The following is a 21,854-nucleotide window of genomic DNA, read 5'->3' as shown; positions in this document are numbered from 1 at the left end:
CTTTGGTCAAGATATCAGCAAAATTATCTGATGAAGGCACAAACTCTAGGCGAATAGTGCCTAGCTCAACTTGCTCTCTGGAAAAGTGGAAGTGGACTCCCACATACCGTATCCATGGTGTGATGATCGGATTGCCCGCAAGGGCAATGGCACTTTGGTTGTTGCAGTAGACAACTGTGGGAGAGTCACATGGAAAATGAAGCGCCGCCAGTAAACTCCTCAGATAGATGGCCTTGGTGGTGCCATCGAAGAGATCCCGGTACTCAGCCTCGGCCGTGGAAGCCACCACCATCTCTTGCTTGCGGCTGGATCAAGAAATGGGAGCCGTGCCCAAGGTAAAGAGGTAGCCACCATGGGAACGCTGGGTGTCAGGATCTCTTGCCCAATCAAAATCAGTGTACCCCTGCAAACATAAGCCAGAACCATATGTCAAGCCATAAAAAAAAATACACCGCATATAACGCAACACACGAAGACATGCAATCCAATGTGACATCCTAGGTACTGTGAAATACTGATTGAGTATGCTAATTGAGTAAGCTAAATCTGGCCTAGTGTGAATTAACCAAAGAATTTTTCCTACAACAGAACGGTAGGTGTATGCATTGAAGGGGTGTCCTAGGGTATCCTTCGACAAGTGGAGAGTAGGATCAATAGGCGTGGCCACTGGCCGTGTCTGATCCGAAGTGTACTGTTCCACAAGCTGAAGTGTGTACTTCTGCTGTTACACAAAAATACATCCTCTAGAACGAACTACCTCCATCCCCAAAAAATAAGACAACAAACCAAGGTCTGTCATTTCAAATGTAGCTTTAAGCTTAGCCTTAATTTCCGCTATGGTAGCAGAATCTGAACTTGTGATGAGTAAGTCATCAAGATATAGCAGGATATAGCTAACCTCCTATGGAGTGGATCGAATATATAAGTTCGGGTTTAAGGGGTAGAATGGTATCCATGAGTCTGTAAGAACTCATCCATTCTATGGAACCAAGACCGCGGCGCTTGCTTCAGCCCATAAAGAGCTTTTTGCAAGCGGAATACCGTATCCCTGGGGTTCCTTGAGGGAAAGCCCGGTGGCTGCTCCACATAGATTTCCTCCTCTAAGTATCCGTTCAGGAAGGTACTCTTGACATCCATCTGATGTATCGGTCAGCTGTGGTGAGTGGCGAGCGCGAGTAGCAACCGAAAGGAAGTCAACTGTGCAGTAGGGGCAAAGGTCTCTTCATAATCAATGCCGTGCTTTTGTCAAAACCCTTGCACTACAAGGCGAGCCTTGTACTTGTCTAAAGTCCCATAAGCTTTTAGCTTTGTTCGAAAAATTCACTTTGTCTCGATGACCTTCTTGTGGCTCGGACGATCCACCAATGTCCAAGTCTCATTTCGGTCAATACTCTCTAGCTCCCTTTCCATGGCCTCTCGCCATTGAGGGTGTTGAAGAGCCTCCTGCCAGGTAGGAGCAAGCCAGACAGATCTTCTAGGTCCCTCCGGAGTGGAATCCGGTGATAGGATCCCCGAATCCCGCATGGTCTGCTGGTACGAGTGAGGTAACGGGTCTCGTGAAGGGGGCTTGGGAGGTGAAGAAATTGTGGGAATGTCAGGAGCGGGAAGTAGACCAGGCTTGGTAGACACGATCTTTGATGATGTAGAAGGAAGCGGATTGGAATCCGGTGCAAAAGACTACACAATATCCCTGTCGTCAAAGACAACATCCTGTCTAATGATCACCTTGTTTGTCCGAGGATTGAACAAACGATAGGCTTTCGCTTTAGAGGAATATTCCACAAAAATAAGGAGATCAGCTTGGGAAGTAAGCTTTCCTATCTTGTCATCAGGCGTATGTGTGTACACACGACACCTGAAGACTCTGAAATGGGAAATAACAGGTCGAGAGCCAAAAAATGTCTCATACGGGGTCTTCTGAGGAAGAGCCGCAGTTGGGCTCCGGCTGAGGATGTACACTAAAGTGTTAACAGTCTCAACCCAAAGGCGCTTAGGAAGCTCTGCTGTGAACAGTATAGAGCATGCCATTTCCATGACTATGCGGTTTCTACGCTCTACGACTCCATTGTGAGAGGGGGAGTTGGTAGAGGTGAGCTGGCGATAAATGCCATGCTTCTGTAGAAACTCGGAAAACTCGTGGGAGATAAACTCACCACCGCTATTACTCCTCATGCACCCAACACGATGACCAGTCTGGTTATGAACCAACAACACCTAAGTAGAAAAATATGTGAAAGCATCTGATTTATGCTTGTTGACTTGTGACTGGGAGTTTCCTTGAGAATCCCCAGATTGATTTAACTTTTGAGTTTAATTTTGATTTTGAGTGGAGGTTTGGTTTGGTTTGCCCTTCCCTTGTTGTCCTTTCTGAGAATGAGCAAGAAGAGCCCCCTCTGAAGAGGAATTCATATGAAACTGATCGAACAACCGTGCGTAACGCAACAACTGACACTCAAATTCATAGAATGTAGGCATGGTAGGCTTTGAAACTATTCCTTCTACAAAATTGAAGTATTTCTTGGGGAGTTTATTTAGGAACCATGTGACTTGATCGTCAGAGGACTTGGGAGTCCCCGTAGTGGAGAATTCAACGAGCCAACTTGACTTTCAAGTCATCCCGGTCAGTGATTTTGAAAAGCTGAAGCTCATGGTCAAGATTAATACGACGGGTCCTATCTCGAGCCACATAGCGGTCAGTCAAGTGTGCCCATTGCTCTGACGCTAAGTCAAAATGTTGAAACTGAGAATGAAACTCTGGCAATAAGCCCTGCATCAGCTCGACAATAGCGGAGGCATTCCTAGCCTTCCATGAGCGGACGACCTCGTATGGAACAAATGCGAGATGGGTTTGGGGTTCCAACGTCTACACTAGATCCCATAGGTTCTGTGAATCAAGGACATGTCTCATCAAATTTGACCTAGTAGTAAAGTTTGACCCATTAAAATGAGTCTTGTCATTAAATGCATTCTTGGTAGAAGATGAGCTAAAATCATGAGGTGTTGGGTGGGTGGAGTAAGATGATGGTGGGAAAGATGGTGGAGGCGAGAGTGTCTGATAAGAGTAAGAAGGAGGGGGAAGAGGTGGGTAGGCAAAAGTAGGCTGTGAGTGTACAATGAGTGTCGATTGATGCAGAGGCTTTGGAACACGAATGTTTCCATAAGGTGCTGGTGTAGGTGGAGGCACTGGGACACAGTAGCCTTGTCCAAAGTAAGGCTGGGACACAACATTATGACCAGAAGGTCCACTAGGCAATGCCATGGAGGCAAACTGTGGAGGCAACTGATCTACACTCGGGAGAGATTGAGTGGGATATCCAGACTGCAATGATCCCAAAAGTGTGTATGAGGTAGGTGGAACACTACTCGGTTGAGGGAAGGATGAGGTCTTAAAGGATGTGCCTATGTTTCCATAACCCCTTGGAGTGATGTGCAGTGCGACATGAGGTGTCTGAAATGGAAATGTAAATGGTGTAAATGGGAGTGTTGAAGTAGCGGAAGGATGTGGTGGGATGGGTGGGTTTTGAAAGTGAGGTGTATGAGGTGCAGATTCTTTTTGTTTATTTTTATCATTTAAAGACTGAAAATGAAACTGTAAAGATGATGATACACCATATAATGAAGGGAAAGGAACACCAAATTCATTCTGATTATGTGAAGTAGACGGAAATGAAGGAAGGATAGAAGAAGAGTTACCTGACTTTTTCTTATAATCCCCGCGACGTGTGTTAACATACAAAAATTGGTCCTCTAGAGGACCTTTTCCGTAGTCAAGAGACTGGACTCTTTCTTCCACATGATCTCTACCAATATATTGCAAAACAGAAGAGGTAAAAGAAGAAGGCACAAAAGACGAATTAAAAGTACCTTGTACCAGAGAGGACGGAGGAGTCTGAAAAAATGGAACATACTCCGGATCTTGCTCTCCAAGAGGGGGGCCCATCCCTGATGGAGGTCTCGACGGCCCTGCAACATCATCAGACTTACGTGCAACATCTGAAGAGTGAAATCCATGCATACCTTCATTTAGAAGCTTTTTTTGAAGGGCAATCCTTCGGTCAAGCTTCTCAATCTTCTTTTGTCGATGGGCTATGATCAGTCTATATTTCTCAGAGGTCAGCTTGCCTATCTTTTCTTCCATGTACTCAGATGTTTCTCCCACCATGTCGGAACTTTGTGGAGCAAGCTGATCGGCCTACTCTCGCTCGGTTCTCGGCATAGGCTGATCTGGAGATTGAATCGGTGTTGATGTGTTCTAAGTTATTTGAATCTATTGTTGTTCTTGCTTCTTGCGAAGAGCTTTCAAATCAAAGGCCTAGGTTTCTCAGAGAGTACCAGGCTCTGATACCATGTAAAGAAAAATACCCTAACACAGAAACATAAACAGAAACCATACGACAAAGCACAGATTGATAAAAAGAACACAGTTAGGGTTAGGGTTAGAGTAACTCAGAGACAATGAACACAGTGAATAAATGAAATGATATGACTACTAATAATACGATGCTCATGCAGCAAACACACTATGCAGTGAATGAATACTGAACCTCGAACTCCTGTATCTCTAGGATCAGAGCAGGGGTAATGAGCTAGAGAGTGTGTCGTACTCCGAACGGATCCCGAATCGCAGCAAGGCAGCCTCCGGATGTCGAACACTAGCAAACGCAGCAGTGAGAAGCTGGATCTGATGCAGACAGCAGTGAGGAGAGAGAAAGACTAAAAACGCAGGCAGGACAGCCTGTAGGAGAGAGAAAGACTAAAAACGGAGCTTGCAGAGGAGAGAGAAAGACTGAAAACGCAGGCATGACAGCTTGCAGGAGAGAGAAAGACTGCAGTGACTGCAGACAGGAGAGAGAAAACTGTCAGGGCGGCAGCTGGAGCCTGCAAACGCAGCAGTTTGCTAGCGTGGCAGGCTGTATGACAGCAGTGCAGATGAACAGCAGTCAGTCGCCAGGCAGAAACAGCAGCAATCAGGGTGTGGAGGGCTGGAAACAGGCGCCAAACTGTAGGGAACAGTGATGGGCCGCAAGGGCTGAGATGTCCTCCGTGACCGGGGTGTGGGCAGCAAGCTGGTAACACCTGAAACTTGCAAAATTGAGATTGTGAAAGAGTGGAGGACTGGCTGCCAATTTATAGAAAATTAGGGTTCTAGATCCTCTCCCACATAACTTTCTCGATGGCTAAAATAAGCCTAAAATAAGCATGTTTTGGGGCTGTTTAAGTGGCTAAGTGCATTTCTTAGCACAACATGTGTGTGTGTGTGTGTAATGTTAAGATCTTTGACGCTTTTGTAAGCTCTAGAGAATCTTATCAATCTGAACATGTATAAGATTCTAAATTATTCAAAAAGAACTAGGCTCAAAGTTCACATGCAAGTGTGTTATCCAAGCATAATTGTTCAGGCACCAGCGTTGACCTACTAGGGAGGCTCTTGGTTTCATGCTTGGAATTGTGTGTAATGGGTTTGGTACCATAATAGAATTAAAGAAGTGGTTTGAGTTGAGATTGACCTTCTTGAGTATTCTGCTGTTGTCTATTCTAATAGTCACAGAACCAATCTTTCAGATTATTCATGTGGCTGAAAGATTAAATGAACAGCGCCTTTTCATTTGCTTCACATGCACGTTTTTACAAAGCCTTAAAAGTTGCTACATTAAGCAGCAATAATCGAATGGAGGACTTGGTTTAGGTCCTTCCCAAGCACATAGCAATGTAGAATGGCTATATGAGACTTAGTAATATAGGAGAAACCAAGACTTAACACTGGATTCTGCAGGGCTTATTCTTCTGGTTGTATCCATGTAGCTTACTAGTTTACCACGATTTTCTGTTGCTATAAGTCTTCTTAGCACAGAGTCTGTCTATTATTGAAATTTACAATTTAAAGCTAAGTGATGAGTGTCAACTTTTACAATCACTGGCAAGCTTTCTGTCAAATAATATTAGTTAATGCATCATAGGGAAAGTGTTGCTGCAGCTTTACTTCCTGAAAAGATGTGAATGCCTCACAGGGAAACTGGTGGCCATATCAAAGTATTGTATTTTGTTTGCAGGCCACTACAAAGGGGATGTGGAAAAGGTATGCTGGATTGCTGGATACTAATTCCTCAGCAGAAGTCTCCTTATCCTTTCTTTCAGCTAACAGGGATTTCAATCAATAGATTACTTTGTCAAATATGCCAATGTTTTCTCGTGCAGACACTTGAGGTTTTACTTCAAATGAAATCAGCATCCTTATCTGAGACTGTTGATGATTCGAAGAAAGAAAATTCAGTTCAGGTGCGTGTTTTCTTTGTAGCTTGTTCTTATCTTATTTGTGGAATTTTTGGAGCTCTCGGAAGTTGACATTTTTGTCAGCAGTCTAGCTTGACATGCAGCAGTTTTTTATAACACACACACACACACACACACACACACACACACACACACACAGCTGAATGCTCACAATGGAGGGTGTCTCCCCTTCAAATATTAGCTGAGAGGGTGGGCAAGAGGTATGCTGGCATTTTTCCAATGCCCACATAGGATTATAGCTTACAAGTGAAATGAACAATAAAGCTTGATCACATTGGGAGCATCCTGAGACACTCTATCAAGGAGGAGAACCTTGATCACATTGGGAGCATCATGAGACACCCTATCAAGGAGGAGAACCTTGTAAAGAAATGCTTGGAAACTTACAGAAAAACGCAGAATGTATGACAACATGATGAACCCAGTTTGTAGAATGCTCAATGGAGATGAATGATATGAGAATGATACATGGGGGTCTTGAACCTCCTTGTCTCAAGGAACAGGGCAGGGGTGAGCTGAGATGGTGTCAGAGATGCTGAGAACAGCTCTGAGAGTTGTCATATTTGTGATGGGTCACAGAACGCAGTAGTAGCAGTCCACTGGTGATGATGATGTCATGGGCAGCAAAGGAGGGAATCAAACGCAGCCTTTGGGAGATGGGATATTGTGAGGTAACTCTGGGCAGCAAAACACAAGGCAAGGTTTTCTAGCTGTATGGAACCTCCACAAGCAGTAGAGTATGGAGGAGATGAAGGCATCAGCTGGCTACCCTCCTTCGCGGAAAGCGCAATCGCAGATGATGAATATGTAAGATGTCAAAGAACATTGATGGCTGATAATGATCAGGATCATTGGGATGCTCACATTAGGTTCTATTTATAGAGGTTTTTTGGGCATTTGTCCTACTTTAAGAAAAAATCCATTTATTTTTGGTAATGCTTTTTTGGGGCTACTTTAAGGATTAAAAGTAGGCATTAATGCATGATAACTTGAGATTAATGTGCACCTTAGTTTTGTTAGCTCAACAGACCCTTGGAAGTGTCAAGTTGGCTAGAGCCTGCACTTTCACCTTGTGAACATAGGTGTCCAACTGATTGATACACCTAGGAAGGCTTGAACTGCCAACCCGATTATGGGTGCAAATGCTAATTGCTAAGCCATCACCCTTGGGATAGTTATGACCTAATACTCATGCAGTCCAAGTGTATGAGGAAAATTACATTCCAAGTCAAATAAAGTCTAGTGAAAGAATGGAACTCGGGACTTCACATGATTTCATGCAATTTACTTATTTCCATATGGGATTCTGGAACTCCATGAAGCTTTTACTCCAAGTATTTGGATCTTTTAAACAAGGATAAGTATTGTAGAAGACATGATGCATTTTAGGAGAGTGCTGCTGCAATAGCAAGATGAAGCTAGCAAGGAAATTGGGAGTGTTTATGACTGGTGATGCTGAGAACCGGGGCCTATATAGGCAGCAAAGGCCAGCAGCAATGAAGGACCTGATGTTGGCTATGAAGAGTGCAAGCTTGAAGCACAGATGTAGCAGGCCTGTCAGCAACAAATTGTAAATCTGCAGTGTTTTTGAGGACAGTAGGAGCATTACAGTAGGCAGCACATCTCTCTTGTGTGAGGATGTGTCAATGGAGCAGTAGGAGGGAGTATGGCAGGTTGGCATTCCAAATGCGGCATTGGAGAATAAGGTATTGTGATGGATGGCTGAAACTGGGGTGTGTAAGCTTGGCAAAAGTCGAAATGCATGATAATTTATCTAAAATTAAAGACTTTAATTTTCCTTGCTCCTTGGAGCACCTCCTTGTGGTATGGGACACTAGTAGATTCAGAGTAAGGGCATGGATGTATATAGCAATTCAACTTGTGGATCAGTGAAGACAAAAGTTGAAAGAAATTAGTCCATGCATTGGATAGATTGTGCATTGAAGTTGGCTATTTGTGAGTGGCTAGAGATCATGGTGGCTCAATATGGTGGAGTAGAACATGATAGTATTATCAAGGGATTTGACTCTTGGGAAACCCTAAACCTTCAAGAGACCCATAAAGACACAAGCACAACAAAAATCATAATGGGGTGCTCGCTTAACTCAAGTCCCAACCATGATAGAGAGAAACACACACCTTCAAGCTGACTAGTATCATGTGATGGCCAATAGAAAACATGTGTGACTATTCTCCCATGGTGTCAATGTGTTTTAATAAGCACATGGTGATTTTCAACCCATTGATTAGGGCACTATTAATGATGTAGATACTGATGAGAGGGCTGTTATTTGAGAGGCCGAGAGTTCCTAGATAGATGTTGGATACATTGTTGGAAAGTAAACAGCCCGTTCCACTTTCCAATAGAACTAGATTAGCCATTCACATGCACAGAGTAACTTGGTTGTGCAAGCACTTGTAGCTCCTACATGCAACAAGGGACATGTTTCTTATTAGGATGCTTTGGAGGATAAGCATTGGATGGCAGCCATGTAGTCAGAGTTGGATTCCATTGACAATAATGGCACATGGGAGTCCTTGCATGGTACGAGAAGACACATGCTCATTTAATTGCTCTTGGTTTTAGTAACACTCACACTAAGAGCACGCTATATGTCCACAAAAATGGAGATGATCTCTTAATTCTCATTATTGATGTCGATGATACGCTATTGATGACTAGACCCCATGAGACGCATATTGCAGGCTTTAAGGCTGAATTACAACATTCATTTGGTATTACAAACCTTGGCCATTTGTACTACTATCTTGGCATACAGTTTACTACACTTGAGGAAGGCATTGTTTTGAGACAGTTTAAGTACATTGAACAGCTCCTTTAGCGTTTTCAAATGCAAGATTGCAAGCCTATACTCTACTGTATTTGAGACAAGCCATAGGTTTTTACACTTACATGAGATCCATTTGATACCTCTCTCTACATTAGGAAATTGTTGGTTGTCTTTTATACCTGTGCAATACATGATCAAATATTCAGTTTGTGGATTCTTAATCGGCACGCTTCATGCCCATCCCTAGCAATAAGCATCTGAGGTTGACTTGATCTATATCCCTACATAGGCCAATTTGGAAAATATATTTATTAGAGCTCTTTCGAGAGAAAAGTTTGAAGCCTTTCGCAAGGCTTTAGTCTTTATACCATTTGGGGATTGATCTACCATTCCCTATATACATCCATATTATTCACTCCAAGGGGTTTGTTACACTTATATAACCTTAAACTTTAAATTCTAGCTTCAAACTTCAATGTCCTTGCATAAGACATGTTTTTGCAAAAACAACATATTTTTTGTATCCAGGACCCCAATGTTTAAATGACACAATGATCAAGTATGTTTATCCTTTTCCATACATGTATGAAGTTATTCATTTCCCGCATCCGATTCAATCAACCATTTGAGTATGATTCCAACCCTGCAACTAATTTCTACTACCCATTGAGTCCCATGCATGCCAATTGGCGATTTGGACTTCAAGGCCGGTCAACTTTCATTTTCTAAAGAGTTATAAAACCTTAAACTTTAAATTTTAGCTTTCAAACTTTATTGTCCTTGCATACGACATGTTTTTGCAAAAACAACATATCTTTTGTATGTAGGACCCCAATTTTTTAATCACACAATGATCAAGTATGTTTATTCTTTTCCATACATGTATGAAATTATTCATTTCCCCCATCCCAATTCAATCAACCATATGAGTATGATTCCAACCAGGCAACTAATTTCTACTACCAATTGAGTCTCATGCATGCCAATTGAAGATTTGAACTTCAAGGCCGGTCAACTTTCATATAGATCTCAAGCCTAGTCAAAGTCCATATCAAATCACATTGCTGTTCAGTATGTGTTTGCCGCTGTATATCCGGAATAGGTTTTTGATGATGACCCAAGTTTGGTGCTCTTTGCTGAAATAATGGTGGCAAATTGTCAACCATATCCATTGGACCAACATTTGGCCGATTCTTGTAGTCCTTGAAGGGCCGACGAGTATGTTTAGCAAATACCATATCCTTTGGTGACAAAACGTTTGCTCGTTTGGTACAACCAACGCCCTTCACTTTTGTTACTATAACCAATGGAAAGGTGTTTGAAAACTTTAACTTGCAATGTATGTTTTTGTGGTTGTTGCACCAAAGCATATGTTAAACAACCAAAGGCATTCATGTGTGACACCATTGACTTCTGACCATTCTGAGCCTCATAAGGTGCATGTTCAACCAATCCTTCTGTGGGGTAGCAATTAAGTTTATATGTTGAACATATGATACCATTTGGATTTCGACTAAAATTTTGGGGTTAGCTTGTTATGAGTTAGCATACATCATGCCATCTTCACGAGAGAGGCTTCTTTCCTTTCAGCCACACCATTTTGCTTAGGCATGTAAGTGTAGTCATTGATGGAGAATACCTTTCTCAACCAAGTTCTTTTGACACATAGAACTTCCCTTTCCCTTGTCATAACACAACAAAAAAAGAGTTTGTATCCTTTCTATTATTTTGTATATTTAATTGTTTTTAAAAATATATTTCCTTTGCACTTACTAGATATAAAGAAAGGTGTATTAGAGTTGGTCAAAGGTTATGGTAGACCCACATAGTGGATTAAAGAAACGTAGTGTATACTTTCACCTATATGATCCGATTGGGTGCTTGTGACAAGAACTTAAGCATATCAAGGTTAGGCTTGCACATAGAAAGGATTAATGCCTTTAAGTGTGGGCTAGATACGCTAGACCAAACGATTATAATCATCTATATGCATGATCATGAAATATTTGTGCTTTGTGTATATGTAGCTGAAAGCTTAAAATGCACGTGTCTTTCCATAGAAAACTCATATGAAGATTTTAATACTGTTTTTGTAATGTACTCTTAAAGAGCTTTGACTTGCTACCCATATGGGGGGGTACATCAATTTTAGGAGTCCCGCATTGGTCTAATGCTAGTCTTAAAAATAGGGATTATATTCTTAAAATAGTAAGTTTTGTGTTTTAGCAAATACTTACTAAATTTGGTTGTTTTTAGTCTCGATAGTACTCAACCAAAAAAGAAGGCTATAGACAAGAGGCAAGTGTCATGACACTTGTCACAAAAGCTTCCAAGTGTCCTTGCACTTGTCACACCTCATAATATGTGGTTGGACAGTTGTCTTGAGTTACTTCACTTTTTCTTTTTGCACTAGCTCTTCTCTTTCTTCTATAAAGAGAGCTTATTTTTCTTCATTCTACATCAGTTTTTTTGATTGTAAACTCTTATATAGTAGGTGAAGATAATGTAAAGTTGGCCCTATCCATCTACATCTTTATCCTTCACTCCACCATCAAATACCCCCATATTCTAGTCTTCTTTTTAATTTTATCGTCAATTTCAAATTTATATGGTTGTGACAAATATAAAGAAAAAGAAAAGATTAAGTTTGTAGCTCTACATTTGACGGACCTAGCCTACACTTAGTGGATGGGGTTGGAATACAATCATGCTACCCCAAAATCTTGGTGGTTCTTTGTTCGCATGATACAAGGTCAATTCTTTTCTATTCATTTCAAAAGAGATGTAAAAATGGAATGAGATCGGTGTTGGCAAAAGAAGAATGAGTCAATTGAAGACAGTTGACTACACAAAGAGGTTTTGGAAGCTACTCTTAAAGGTTCAACATTTCAAGAAATTTAGTAATTTTGAAAAGCTTAGAAAGTTCCAAGGAGGTTTGCATTTTAAACTTGATACTGCTCTTAATCATTATCATTGTTTTAGTCTTAGGGAACTCATCGACCATATTGAGGCATGGAAAGTGGAGCATAATGGCAACAAATCATTTCAAAAGAATGATGAGAAGATAGCGCTTGATCATGAGAGGAGTATTCATCCCCAAAAGAAGGGCAAAAACAATAGTAAAAGCAATAATTAAATCAAAAGAAAATGAAGCCCTATGCACCTCTAAACGCTTCTCAATTCCACTTCAATCTATATCCATAAGCCAAGCAACTTTTTGAAGAAGAAAAGTAATACTTCATGAAAGAAGGGAAGTGTTCAAATATAGGCATATAAGTCACATAGTAAAGCAATGTCCAAACAAAGAACAAAGTAAAGTTTCCGACAATAAGTCCAAGTGACTAATGATAATCAATGTTGTCAGTGATGTATTTGTTAAAAGTTGTGAATGTTAGCAATCATGTGTGTCTTGTGGTCATTTCGTGTGTGTGAGCCTCAATCTAAGTCAGATAAGGATATTAGGAGCTTTGACATCGTATTTGTCTATCATTTTATGTGTTTTAGATACTTTAGATGAAGGGCACATTAGTGCATTTGTTTTTAGGAACTTTTGTCCATTTTTAGGGGTTTGATCATATTTAGGGTTTTGCTACTTTTTGCTTATATATAGGTGGCATGCCTTTTCACTCTCATTATCCATCATTAATCCTTTGTGATTAGTTAGCCCTCCTCATTGTCTCATCTCCTTGCTACTGCTTACTTGTATATGTTAGAAGTATCCACATCACTGCAGAGGTTTGGTAGAGATCGATATCTCTCTATTGGATCTAGACATTTGGACATCGCTTATCTCTCGAGTTGGAGCTACGACATATTTTTGTTGCATATTCCGCTACGATGAGGTATCACATCCATAGCTTGGAGGAGCTACAGGATGAGCTTGCATCCCTTGGTATGGGCATTTCTTCGGAGGACCTAGTTGTGATATTTCTTTCACATTTTTTGTCAGCGACATATGATGTGTTCTACATCAGTCTTCTTACTTCTCGTAGCCAAGAGAGACTCACTTGGGAGGAGCTAGTCCCATTGGTGATTAATATGATGTGCATCTCAGTGCAACAAATTCTTGCGGAGCTTGTGTATATAGCCGTGCTTATGTATCTTTATCTCCAGGTACATGACAAGCCAAGTAGAAGGAATAGAAAAGAAAGAAGTTGGAGTCATCTTTTGATGCTGATACAGATTTTTGTGGGGAAGCGTCAAGGATATCCCACGTGTTCTCATTGTGGGAAGACCTCGCACCCTGAGAAAAAGTGCTAAAGGAGATACCCTCACCTTCATGTGAAGGGTTAATCTATAATGAAGCCTTCGTCTACCCTCTACTTCCTTGCTCGCTATTACCACCGAGTCGATCTTTCTATACATTATTGGGTGGATAAGCCTTCTTTGACTGTCTCATATTCTAAGCAGCCTTGGCTTCTTGACATTGGTGGATTGAGTCCTATGACTCCTCGAGGTGATTTATTGTAGGACCTCCGTCCGTTAGAGGGTATTGTCACTATTGGTGACATTTCTATGTTGCCTATTAGTGATGAAGGCACCATGCTTGTATTGTCTGTTTGAGATGTGTTTGCAAGGCCCTATATGTTCCGCAGTTGGGCTTCCCTCTCCTCTTTATTTATGGCTTTTCTAGCCTTGGGACCCATGTTTTCTTCATCGAGACGGTTATCTTTGTTGAGGATTTTTCTACAGGAGCCACTTTTGTGGTAGTTTGGTAGGAGGGGAGGCTAGCTATTCCCCTTCCATTGTACAGGGCCTTATAAGGCAACTTTCTATTGGCCCACTCATTCTCAATTGTGTACCATTTATCCAACAAGGTCCATTCCATCCCCTACCGTCTCCTCTGGTTGTTTCCTCTTATCTCCCATTCCTTTCATAGAGAGACGAAATTGGTGATGTGGCTGTGGATTTCTTGGCCTTTGTGTTTTAGAGGGGGACTTCCTAGGATCGTGAGGAGTTTCCTCGGGGTTTCTAGTCTACTTTGGGCCTTTCCTTTATGTGGGGCTCTATTTTCTTCGTCATTGAGCTACCATTCCCTATTGCTTGGCCCTTGGTCCCTATTGTTTCTATGCAGCTTGTGGCGCCTTTGATAGTTCCTCGCTATTCTCTTAGCTGGGTTAGAAGCTTGGCTTATCCATCCTCAACTGGAGTTTTCAGGAGTGATCTATTCGAGGTCTCTCAGTTTCCCTTACCCTTTGGTGGCTTTCCGTTTGATTGGATTTTTATATGGAGAGGGGGGTCTTGCTCTTTGGCTGGCTTTCTTCCTTGACAAACTTCGTCGGCATTGACACTCTTCTTTCCATCCTCGGATCCGCATCTCCTTTGGCCTAGCTCCACATCTAGGATTTGAGAGGGGGGTTAGGAGTCGTGTGTTTTTGTGGTTCTAGCCTGAGTCTTAGTCTGCGTCATACGAGGACACTAGGAGTTCTTACATTGTATTTGTTCGTCATTTTGTGTGTTTTAGACACTTTAGATGAATGGCATATCAGTACATTTATTTTTGGGCACTTTTGGCCAGTTTTGGGGGTTTGATTATATTTATGGTTTTGTCACTTTTTGCCTATAGATAGGTGGCATGTCCTCCCACTCTCATTATCTGAAACCAGCCTTCCTTCTGTGGATGGGTGGTAAGTCCCTGATTACAACTTAATTACAGCAGCAAACAATAAATGCAAATCTGAAAATACAAATTTACCTACTGATCTTGGACAATGCACACCCAATTGGCCCCTAAATTGGCACCCCTTCCGGTATTTCTTTAGCTTTATTGAAGAAAAAGTTGATTTACAATGGGATTCTCCCAATCCCTTTCGGTATTTCAACTCCCCTTGCTGTCCAAAGTTACCGGCAAGTCTTCAATCTATTTTGCCCCTTGATTTGGGCACTCAATTGGCCTTCACCCGCTTTGATGGAAATGAAAAATGCCCCAAATTCAATTATTTGTTGGTCCCTCCACTTGAATAGGCTAAAAACAGCTTCAGCCCTGCTCAATCCAAGTCTTGGAACTCCCAATTTCTGGCACGATTCTCGAGGTTGTTGCTAAACCCCAATTTCTACTGTAAATTAGGCTTCACTACAGAGAAATTTGCAATTTCTCAGCCTCCAAGAGTCCAAATGCTGAGATCTTCGGAGCAAGGCTGCGAAATGGTTGGGAGATGAGAGAGAAAGCTGTAGAGAGAGAAAATTCAGAGTTTTGTTGCAAAGAATGATTGAAAATCAGTCAAGTGCAGCTGTTGCCTTGCCACACTAGCATGTGGATGCAAAGAACTGAAGAAAATCAATCATTTACTGTTGTTGCCCTGCCTCAACAGCATGTAGATGCTGCCTCCTGCTGTTGATTGGTCTTTTTTTGCCCTTGGCTGCCTCAGAAGGTCCTCCAATTGCTGCAAATCAGACCAACAGCCTCCCCTCGCTCTCTCTTGCAGGGAGAATTTATAAAAATACCTCTCTCCAGCCTCTAAAGACGTTTTTCAGTCTTGCATGGGCATTTTTCACAAGTGGCAATCTTCCCATATGGTTTTTTCAGCATTTTTTATAATTAAATATTAATTTTCAGTCTTAAAATACTGAAAACTAATCTAATAATTATTTCGGTGTCCTGAAAAATAATCTGATTGGCCAATTATTAAATTGGCTAGGCAACTTTCATTCCTGAGTGTCTCTGTGCCATCTTTGACCATTAGATGGGCGTTAGGTACCATTAAACGTCACTTCTCTAGTGTCACCAAATGGCACTTCTGGCCAAATGGATGACCTAGGCCAACATCGACACCAGAGACCACCAAGTATCTGTGCGGCATAACTTATAGTAACTTTTGCCTTTGACATCTCGTGATTTCTTTGGATCTCGGGCTCGTAAATTTACTTTAACCCCAATTGCACCTCATATGTGCATCATTTACTTAATCATGTGATTAAAAATGAATCCACATATTAAGTGAGGTTTCAAAAATACATGTCCTTATGACATTATCCATCATTGATCCTTCGTGATTAGCGAGCCCTCCTCTTTCTCTCATCCCCCTGTTACTGTCTAGGACCTACACTGATGGGTATAATGTGAGTGACCCTTAGCAAGAATAAATTAGAAAGCAAGTGAAAGACTTTCTCAATCATGGGCTAATCGGGCCATGTAGTTCACCATTTTGTTCACTGGTTTTTCTTGTTCAGAAGAAGGATGACACATTCAAAATATGCATTGATTATCGACTCCTCATCCAAATCAATGTGAAGAATTTATTTTCTATTTTTAGAATTGATGACATTTTGGATTGTCTAGGAGGCTCAAAGATTTCAGCTATATTGTTTTGAAGAGTGGGTATTACCGAATTAGGATAATATCACAAAATGTATACAAAACTGCTTTTCGAACTTCATTTGGTCTTTATGAACTCATGGTGGTTCCTTTTGGATTAATTAATGCACCAGCAACCTTTAATCGAATGATGGAGTGCATTTTTAGAGATTATACATATCGGTACTTTCTTTGATGATATTTTTGTTTTTAGTAAGAATGAAGAAGAGCACTATCAATACTTTAGAGATTGTTCCACAATTGCTTCGACAAAATAAACTCTTGATAAATGGTTTTAAAAAAAGTGAATTCTTCATGCATAAAATAAACTATCTTGGGCATATAATCTATTCTCAAGGGATTTATATGGATCTTGAAAAGATCAAGATAAATCAAGAATGACCTGATCTTTGTGACATACATGAGGTGTGATATTTTTTTGGCTTATGTTTCTATTACCATCGCTTCATCAGGCATTTTGGACAAATGACTTGGCTAGATTGTCCTTGACTTTTTTTTTTCATTTTTGGCATGAAAAAAGGGGCTAGCTATATTAGTCAGGAGAAATTACAATGAAGTACATGTGCTAAATAGACTAGGTGGAACCAATACAAAGTCATGCTGAAATCACATATATAAGCCTCTCAAGGTGGTTTGGGGGGAGTGGGGGATAGAAGCCACAGAGAAGGAGAGTATCGCCACTTGGGGTTGCTTGCCTGTATCGTGAAGAATAGATCATGACCACCCTAGGTACGTAATAAGTGGCATTGGAGCTCCTTACAAGCTTGAGAGTCACCCCGCACTTGATCCTAGTGGCCGCAGAGGGAGTGGATGCTTGAGGACTATAGCTTTGCCAAAGTTGTATATATAGATAGATACTCGCCGCCTAGAACCAATTGACAATGTGCTTGTTGGAGGTAAAAAATGCATTACATGCTGCTTAGCCTCTTACATAGCCTCAAAACATGCTTATTTAATGAAAAACGTAGAAACAGTGTACGACTCAAGAGGATTTTTTGTGAAACCTTAATTTGGGAGGGTCCATCCACATCTATAAATAGATAGGTTGTCCCCATTCAGACTTTTAGTCTTCATTCTTTTATGCTGGTTTCTTACTCTACTGTGCAGATTTCAACCATCAACCACCTACCATTTGCTGTCCAGCTATCATCGATTGTAGCTCATCGCTATCCTGCCGTAGGTGGCCTGTTTCGAGCCATTGCCCTATTGTTTGGAGATTTTCATTTGTTGCATCATCATAGCACCTAATTAGCTTGCGTTTTCAGCATCTGTTGCCAAGCAACAGGTTTTTGCCATCTCTCTCACCAGGCGGCTATTGCAGTACTTGCATTGTTACTGTCCAGTGGGTTGCCGATATGAACTAACACCTCTCTTGTTGCTTGACAGTTCTCTACCTCGGTGACTAGCTTTCAACCTTCTGTAGTGGTACATTCTTGCATTTACCAAATTTCAACCTTCAATAGTTGTGTTTTGGTGACGAGCCTGCTGGCCTTCATTACTTAGCTCTCTTTCATCTCTTAAAGCTCTCGAGATCCGTCTTTGGTGAATGTCACACTTCCACACTCTATTACTCTCTCTTGAACATTCTGTACACTCTTATATTCATTTACTGCATTGATTCATTGACGTCAGAGTTCTTTTCTCTTTGTTTGTGTTTGTGTTTTTTGCATTTTGAGTTTTGAGTTTTGCGATTTGCATTTAGGGTTTGAGTTTTGCATGTCTGTGTTTGTATCATTATGTTTTTGTCGTGGTCATATACTGTGTTTCTTTGGTGCAAACCCTAGCAACTACTCTACAGTTTTCTTCATATGGTATGAGATCCGGTGCTCTTGTAAAGTGTATCTTGCGAATATTGTGGAGTGCTAGGTTTTGTGCGAGGCACATGAGTGATTCAGAGGCCTTGAGGAGGCATTATGGACTTCGCGAGGAAGATGACATCCCACCTTTTTGTTCTAGATTTTAGTCTCATGACAGAGGAGTTTGAAGAGTACTTACTCGTCTCGTATAGCCGAACTTACACCCCTCCTACTAGCTTTGCTACTCCATGTTGACCGGTTGGTGAGGTTGGCCACCCCTCTAATCATAAAGGACATACACATTTGGAACGATTGGGGACCCATATTCTTCATATCAGCTAGGCCCAGTGTCAGGTCCGTACAATGCCTTTGAGTCATATGAATTAAAACTGTCTCATGTTTCTCCTTTCGGTGCACAGGATCACGATGATTTTCTATATATAAACTTCAATAGAGGGGGCTCTTGAAGCACACATCCTTCATTAGGTGTATCTACCTCTTTTGTTTCATTTGAGCATGTAAGCCACTCTTCTCAAATCCCTACTATCCCATCCTAATCTAGTCCCCACTTCAATTTGCTCGCTTTTTCATTTCAAAACCTTGGATTACACTCCACATCCGTATCCTTCACAGTGGGAGTTGGAACCTCCATTTCTGCTCCTAGCACATTTTCATTCTCCGTTCCATATTCACACTTAGTTACTATTCACATTGCAGTGTATCGTTATAGGTAATGCCACCCTTTAACTTTGTACTATCCACTTACCCTCAAGTCACTGTACACCATGGGGCTTTGGTACCGAGCATGCCACCCTTTAACATAGTTTGCTCCACCTTTACGCAAGTGACCATGTCGTTGGGACTTGAAATTTTGAGATGCTTTAATCTTGCTGATAACATTTGATTAAGTTATTAATCAAATGTGCAAGGTTGTTTAGCACATGTGATGCGCATGCCAGTTATTTCATGGTAACAAGCCAAGGACCTCGAGGATGTAGTGGGTGTCAAATGTAAAAGTTATGATAAGCTATGCTAGCTGGGTTTTGGGGGTTAGTTGATATCAATTTTGACCTTGGGATAGTTATTTGGCCAATACGTGTCGGTGATGACACTAGGGACTAGCATTAATCAATTAATTAATGCCAGTCTAAGGATCAATAGATGTTGGGGACCACTCTAGGTTGCAAATGGCCTAACCAATTTAATTATGAATGGGTACATTTAATTTTGGGCAGGGTCAAAAGGGTTGAAATTAATTTTCAAAATTGTTTAATTTTGAAAAGTAATTAAATGGTTGGATAATGTTGAAAAATGGGTTTAGAAGACTGCTAGTTGGCAAAAATGTCATGCAAGATTGGAGAACGTTTTTGGAGCCTAGAGAGATGAATTTAGTTCATTGAGAGAGAGAGAGAGAGAGAGAGAGAGAGAGAGAGAGAGAGAGAGAGAGAGAGAGTTGTTTGAACGCAAGACGCGACGGCGATGGCAGGGAGCTCGATCGCGCTGGCGCCGCCTGGTTCTGTCGCCCTGCCGAAGGTCGTCTGACCTGTCCTGTTCCGCCCTCCGCGTCCGCCTGCGCCCGTTTGACCCTGTGAGTCCCTACGCCCGTCGGGCCTTGCGTGCCAGTCTGCCCCTGCGGCCGTCTGGCCCTGCGTGCCCCGCCCTGTCGCCGCCCCTCTGACCTGCGCGCTTGGCGCCGCCCTGACCTCTCCCCTGTCGCTACCCCCTGTGCCCCCTTCGTCGCCCCCCTGCGCGCCTTTCGTCTTTGACCCGCCCGCGTGCTGCGTCGCCTTGCCCTGTGATTTCTTCGCCGTCCTGCCCTGCGCGCCGCCTGGCCCCTTCCCCCAGGGCAGCGCAGGCTTGACGGGATCCTGCGTGAAGCTGGGGACCAGCAATCCGTCCTTGCGCAGGATCGACCTCACCTAACCTAGCTCGCCCTCTGCCAGGACGAGTGTGAAGACAGCAGTATGGCTGGCCTGGATATGGATTTTCTTGACCGGACGTTGGCAGCCCTTGGCCTTGATTCCGATGCAGAGGAGCCGGAAGATATGGTGCCATGCACGGAGGAGTTGCCGCCGAGTTCTGAACTGCCGCCTGCTGGCAAACGCTCCAAGCATACGCTTGATGAGCCAATGAGTCCTCCGGAACGCTCCTATGCGCAAGTGGCTTGTGATCCTGTGGACTCGCAGGAAATTGACTGGGAGCATTTGCTGGACTTCGCCAATACTCTGCTCGGCGATTATGTCCAGCATAATACCGAATCTTTTTCTGTTGCGGGAACGGATGATGTGCTGGACGCCACGGTGGACCCCAAATCAGTCTTGTGATCCTCCTCGGTGTTTTATGACCGTGCAGTTATACTTTTCTTCACTGGCAGGATCCCAGTGCTTTCGCATATTCGCCAGTGGTTGCACCATCTATTGCAAGGGGAGTCTGTTGAGGAGATCTTCCTTGGACCTCGCGGCTTTTATGAGGTCCTGCTGAAATCGGAAACGCATCGCGCTGAGCTCCTGTCCAAGTTGCCGCTATTCTTTGATCGCCGCCTGGTCCATGTTGTGCCATGGCGCCCCATGGCCGACTTCCAGCGTCTGCTTCAACGCGAATGCCCGGTGTGGGTGGAGGTGGAAAATTGTCCGGCGGTCTATTGGCCCATGTTGAAGGATGTGATGGCAGTTGTGGGAACAGTGCTGGTTTCCCCAAGCCTCAGGGCGATGAACCGCAACCGTTTATGCATGCTATGGGACACGGCTAGGAAAAGGCCCGCGTGGCTTCGCCTCAATTGTTCGGGCATGCATCCTTTGTATTTTCGCTTAAAATGGGGCAACTTTGCGGGCCACTGCTTTTCATGTGGTAAATTGGGGCATTTCATGGCCGAATGCCCTGAAAAGCAATCGTCTTCGGAAGATGCGCAGGTTGTGCTGCCCAAGGACGACATGCTGCTTGATGCCACGCCCCAGGAAGCCCTTCAGTCTCCTCATGTCATGGATAAAGGCAAACAACAGGTCCTGAGTGTGGACTCCCGTCGCACTGACTGGATTGAGGCGCGTCCCAAAAAAGGTAAAAAGTTGGATGCAGGCCTGGCGGATCCTGGGCCTACCGCGCCCCAGGATTCCGTGCGCACGTATACGCGCCGGAAAGAAATGGCCACTTCACAGCAGGCTGCGCGTCCTACGGCCCCGTCTGCCCCCGTAATCAGTCTCCAAGGAGAGCCTATACCGATGGCCCCAAAGGCCCACCTGCCAAGCTGGCGTTCGATGCCAAAGGAAATGTTATTACACCCTGGGATCGGCGTTGTCCTCGCCCCTCTCCCAGGGCAGTGGATTTCCCTTCTACCTCCAAAGCAGGTCGCCAGAATTCTTTTGCAGTATTGGCTGATTTTCTGGATGAGGGTGTCCTGGATACTCTCGCGGAAAAGGTGAAATCGAGGCAGCAGGCGCCTCGTTCCTGACTTCCTTCTTTGAGGATACATGAAGATAGCCACGTGGAATGTGCGAGGCATTTGCTCTCGCCATAAGCAACATGCCATGTGGACCGTCTTGCATGAGAACCAGTGGGATGTATTGTGTGCAGTTGAGCATAAAAGTCACGGTGAAGCAGGAAAAGTGATGGATTGTCATGGATTCCGTCTGTTTTATGCAGGGACCCATGCTACGCACTATTCGG

General features: G+C 42.9%; 1 protein-coding gene across 5 annotated transcripts in view; it reads left to right on the top strand.

Annotated features, from left to right (window-relative positions):
* The window catches only part of LOC148029960 (uncharacterized), a 99,990-nt gene that overhangs the window by 34,278 nt on the left and 43,858 nt on the right, over positions 1–21,854 (top strand). For 4 of the 5 annotated variants that reach the window (XR_015692113.1, XR_015692114.1, XR_015692115.1 and 1 more), the window contains exons 2-3: positions 6,009–6,076; positions 6,196–6,276. Coding sequence is in view for 2 of the 5 variants with exons in the window: in XM_087686240.1 (XP_087542366.1) it covers positions 6,009–6,076; positions 6,196–6,276 (149 nt within the window). In the remaining 3 variants the exon portion in view is untranslated. The remainder of the gene's footprint in view (positions 1–6,008; positions 6,077–6,195; positions 6,277–21,854) is intronic. The other variant, XM_087686241.1, reaches the window with a different exon arrangement.

The sequence above is a fragment of the Lygodium microphyllum genome, chromosome 10 (genome assembly GCF_053477565.2).
Source record: "Lygodium microphyllum isolate KBCC chromosome 10, Lygodium_microphyllum_v1.1.10, whole genome shotgun sequence".
Lineage (NCBI taxonomy): Eukaryota > Viridiplantae > Streptophyta > Polypodiopsida > Schizaeales > Lygodiaceae > Lygodium > Lygodium microphyllum.
This window is presented reverse-complemented; position numbering and strand designations above follow the sequence as displayed.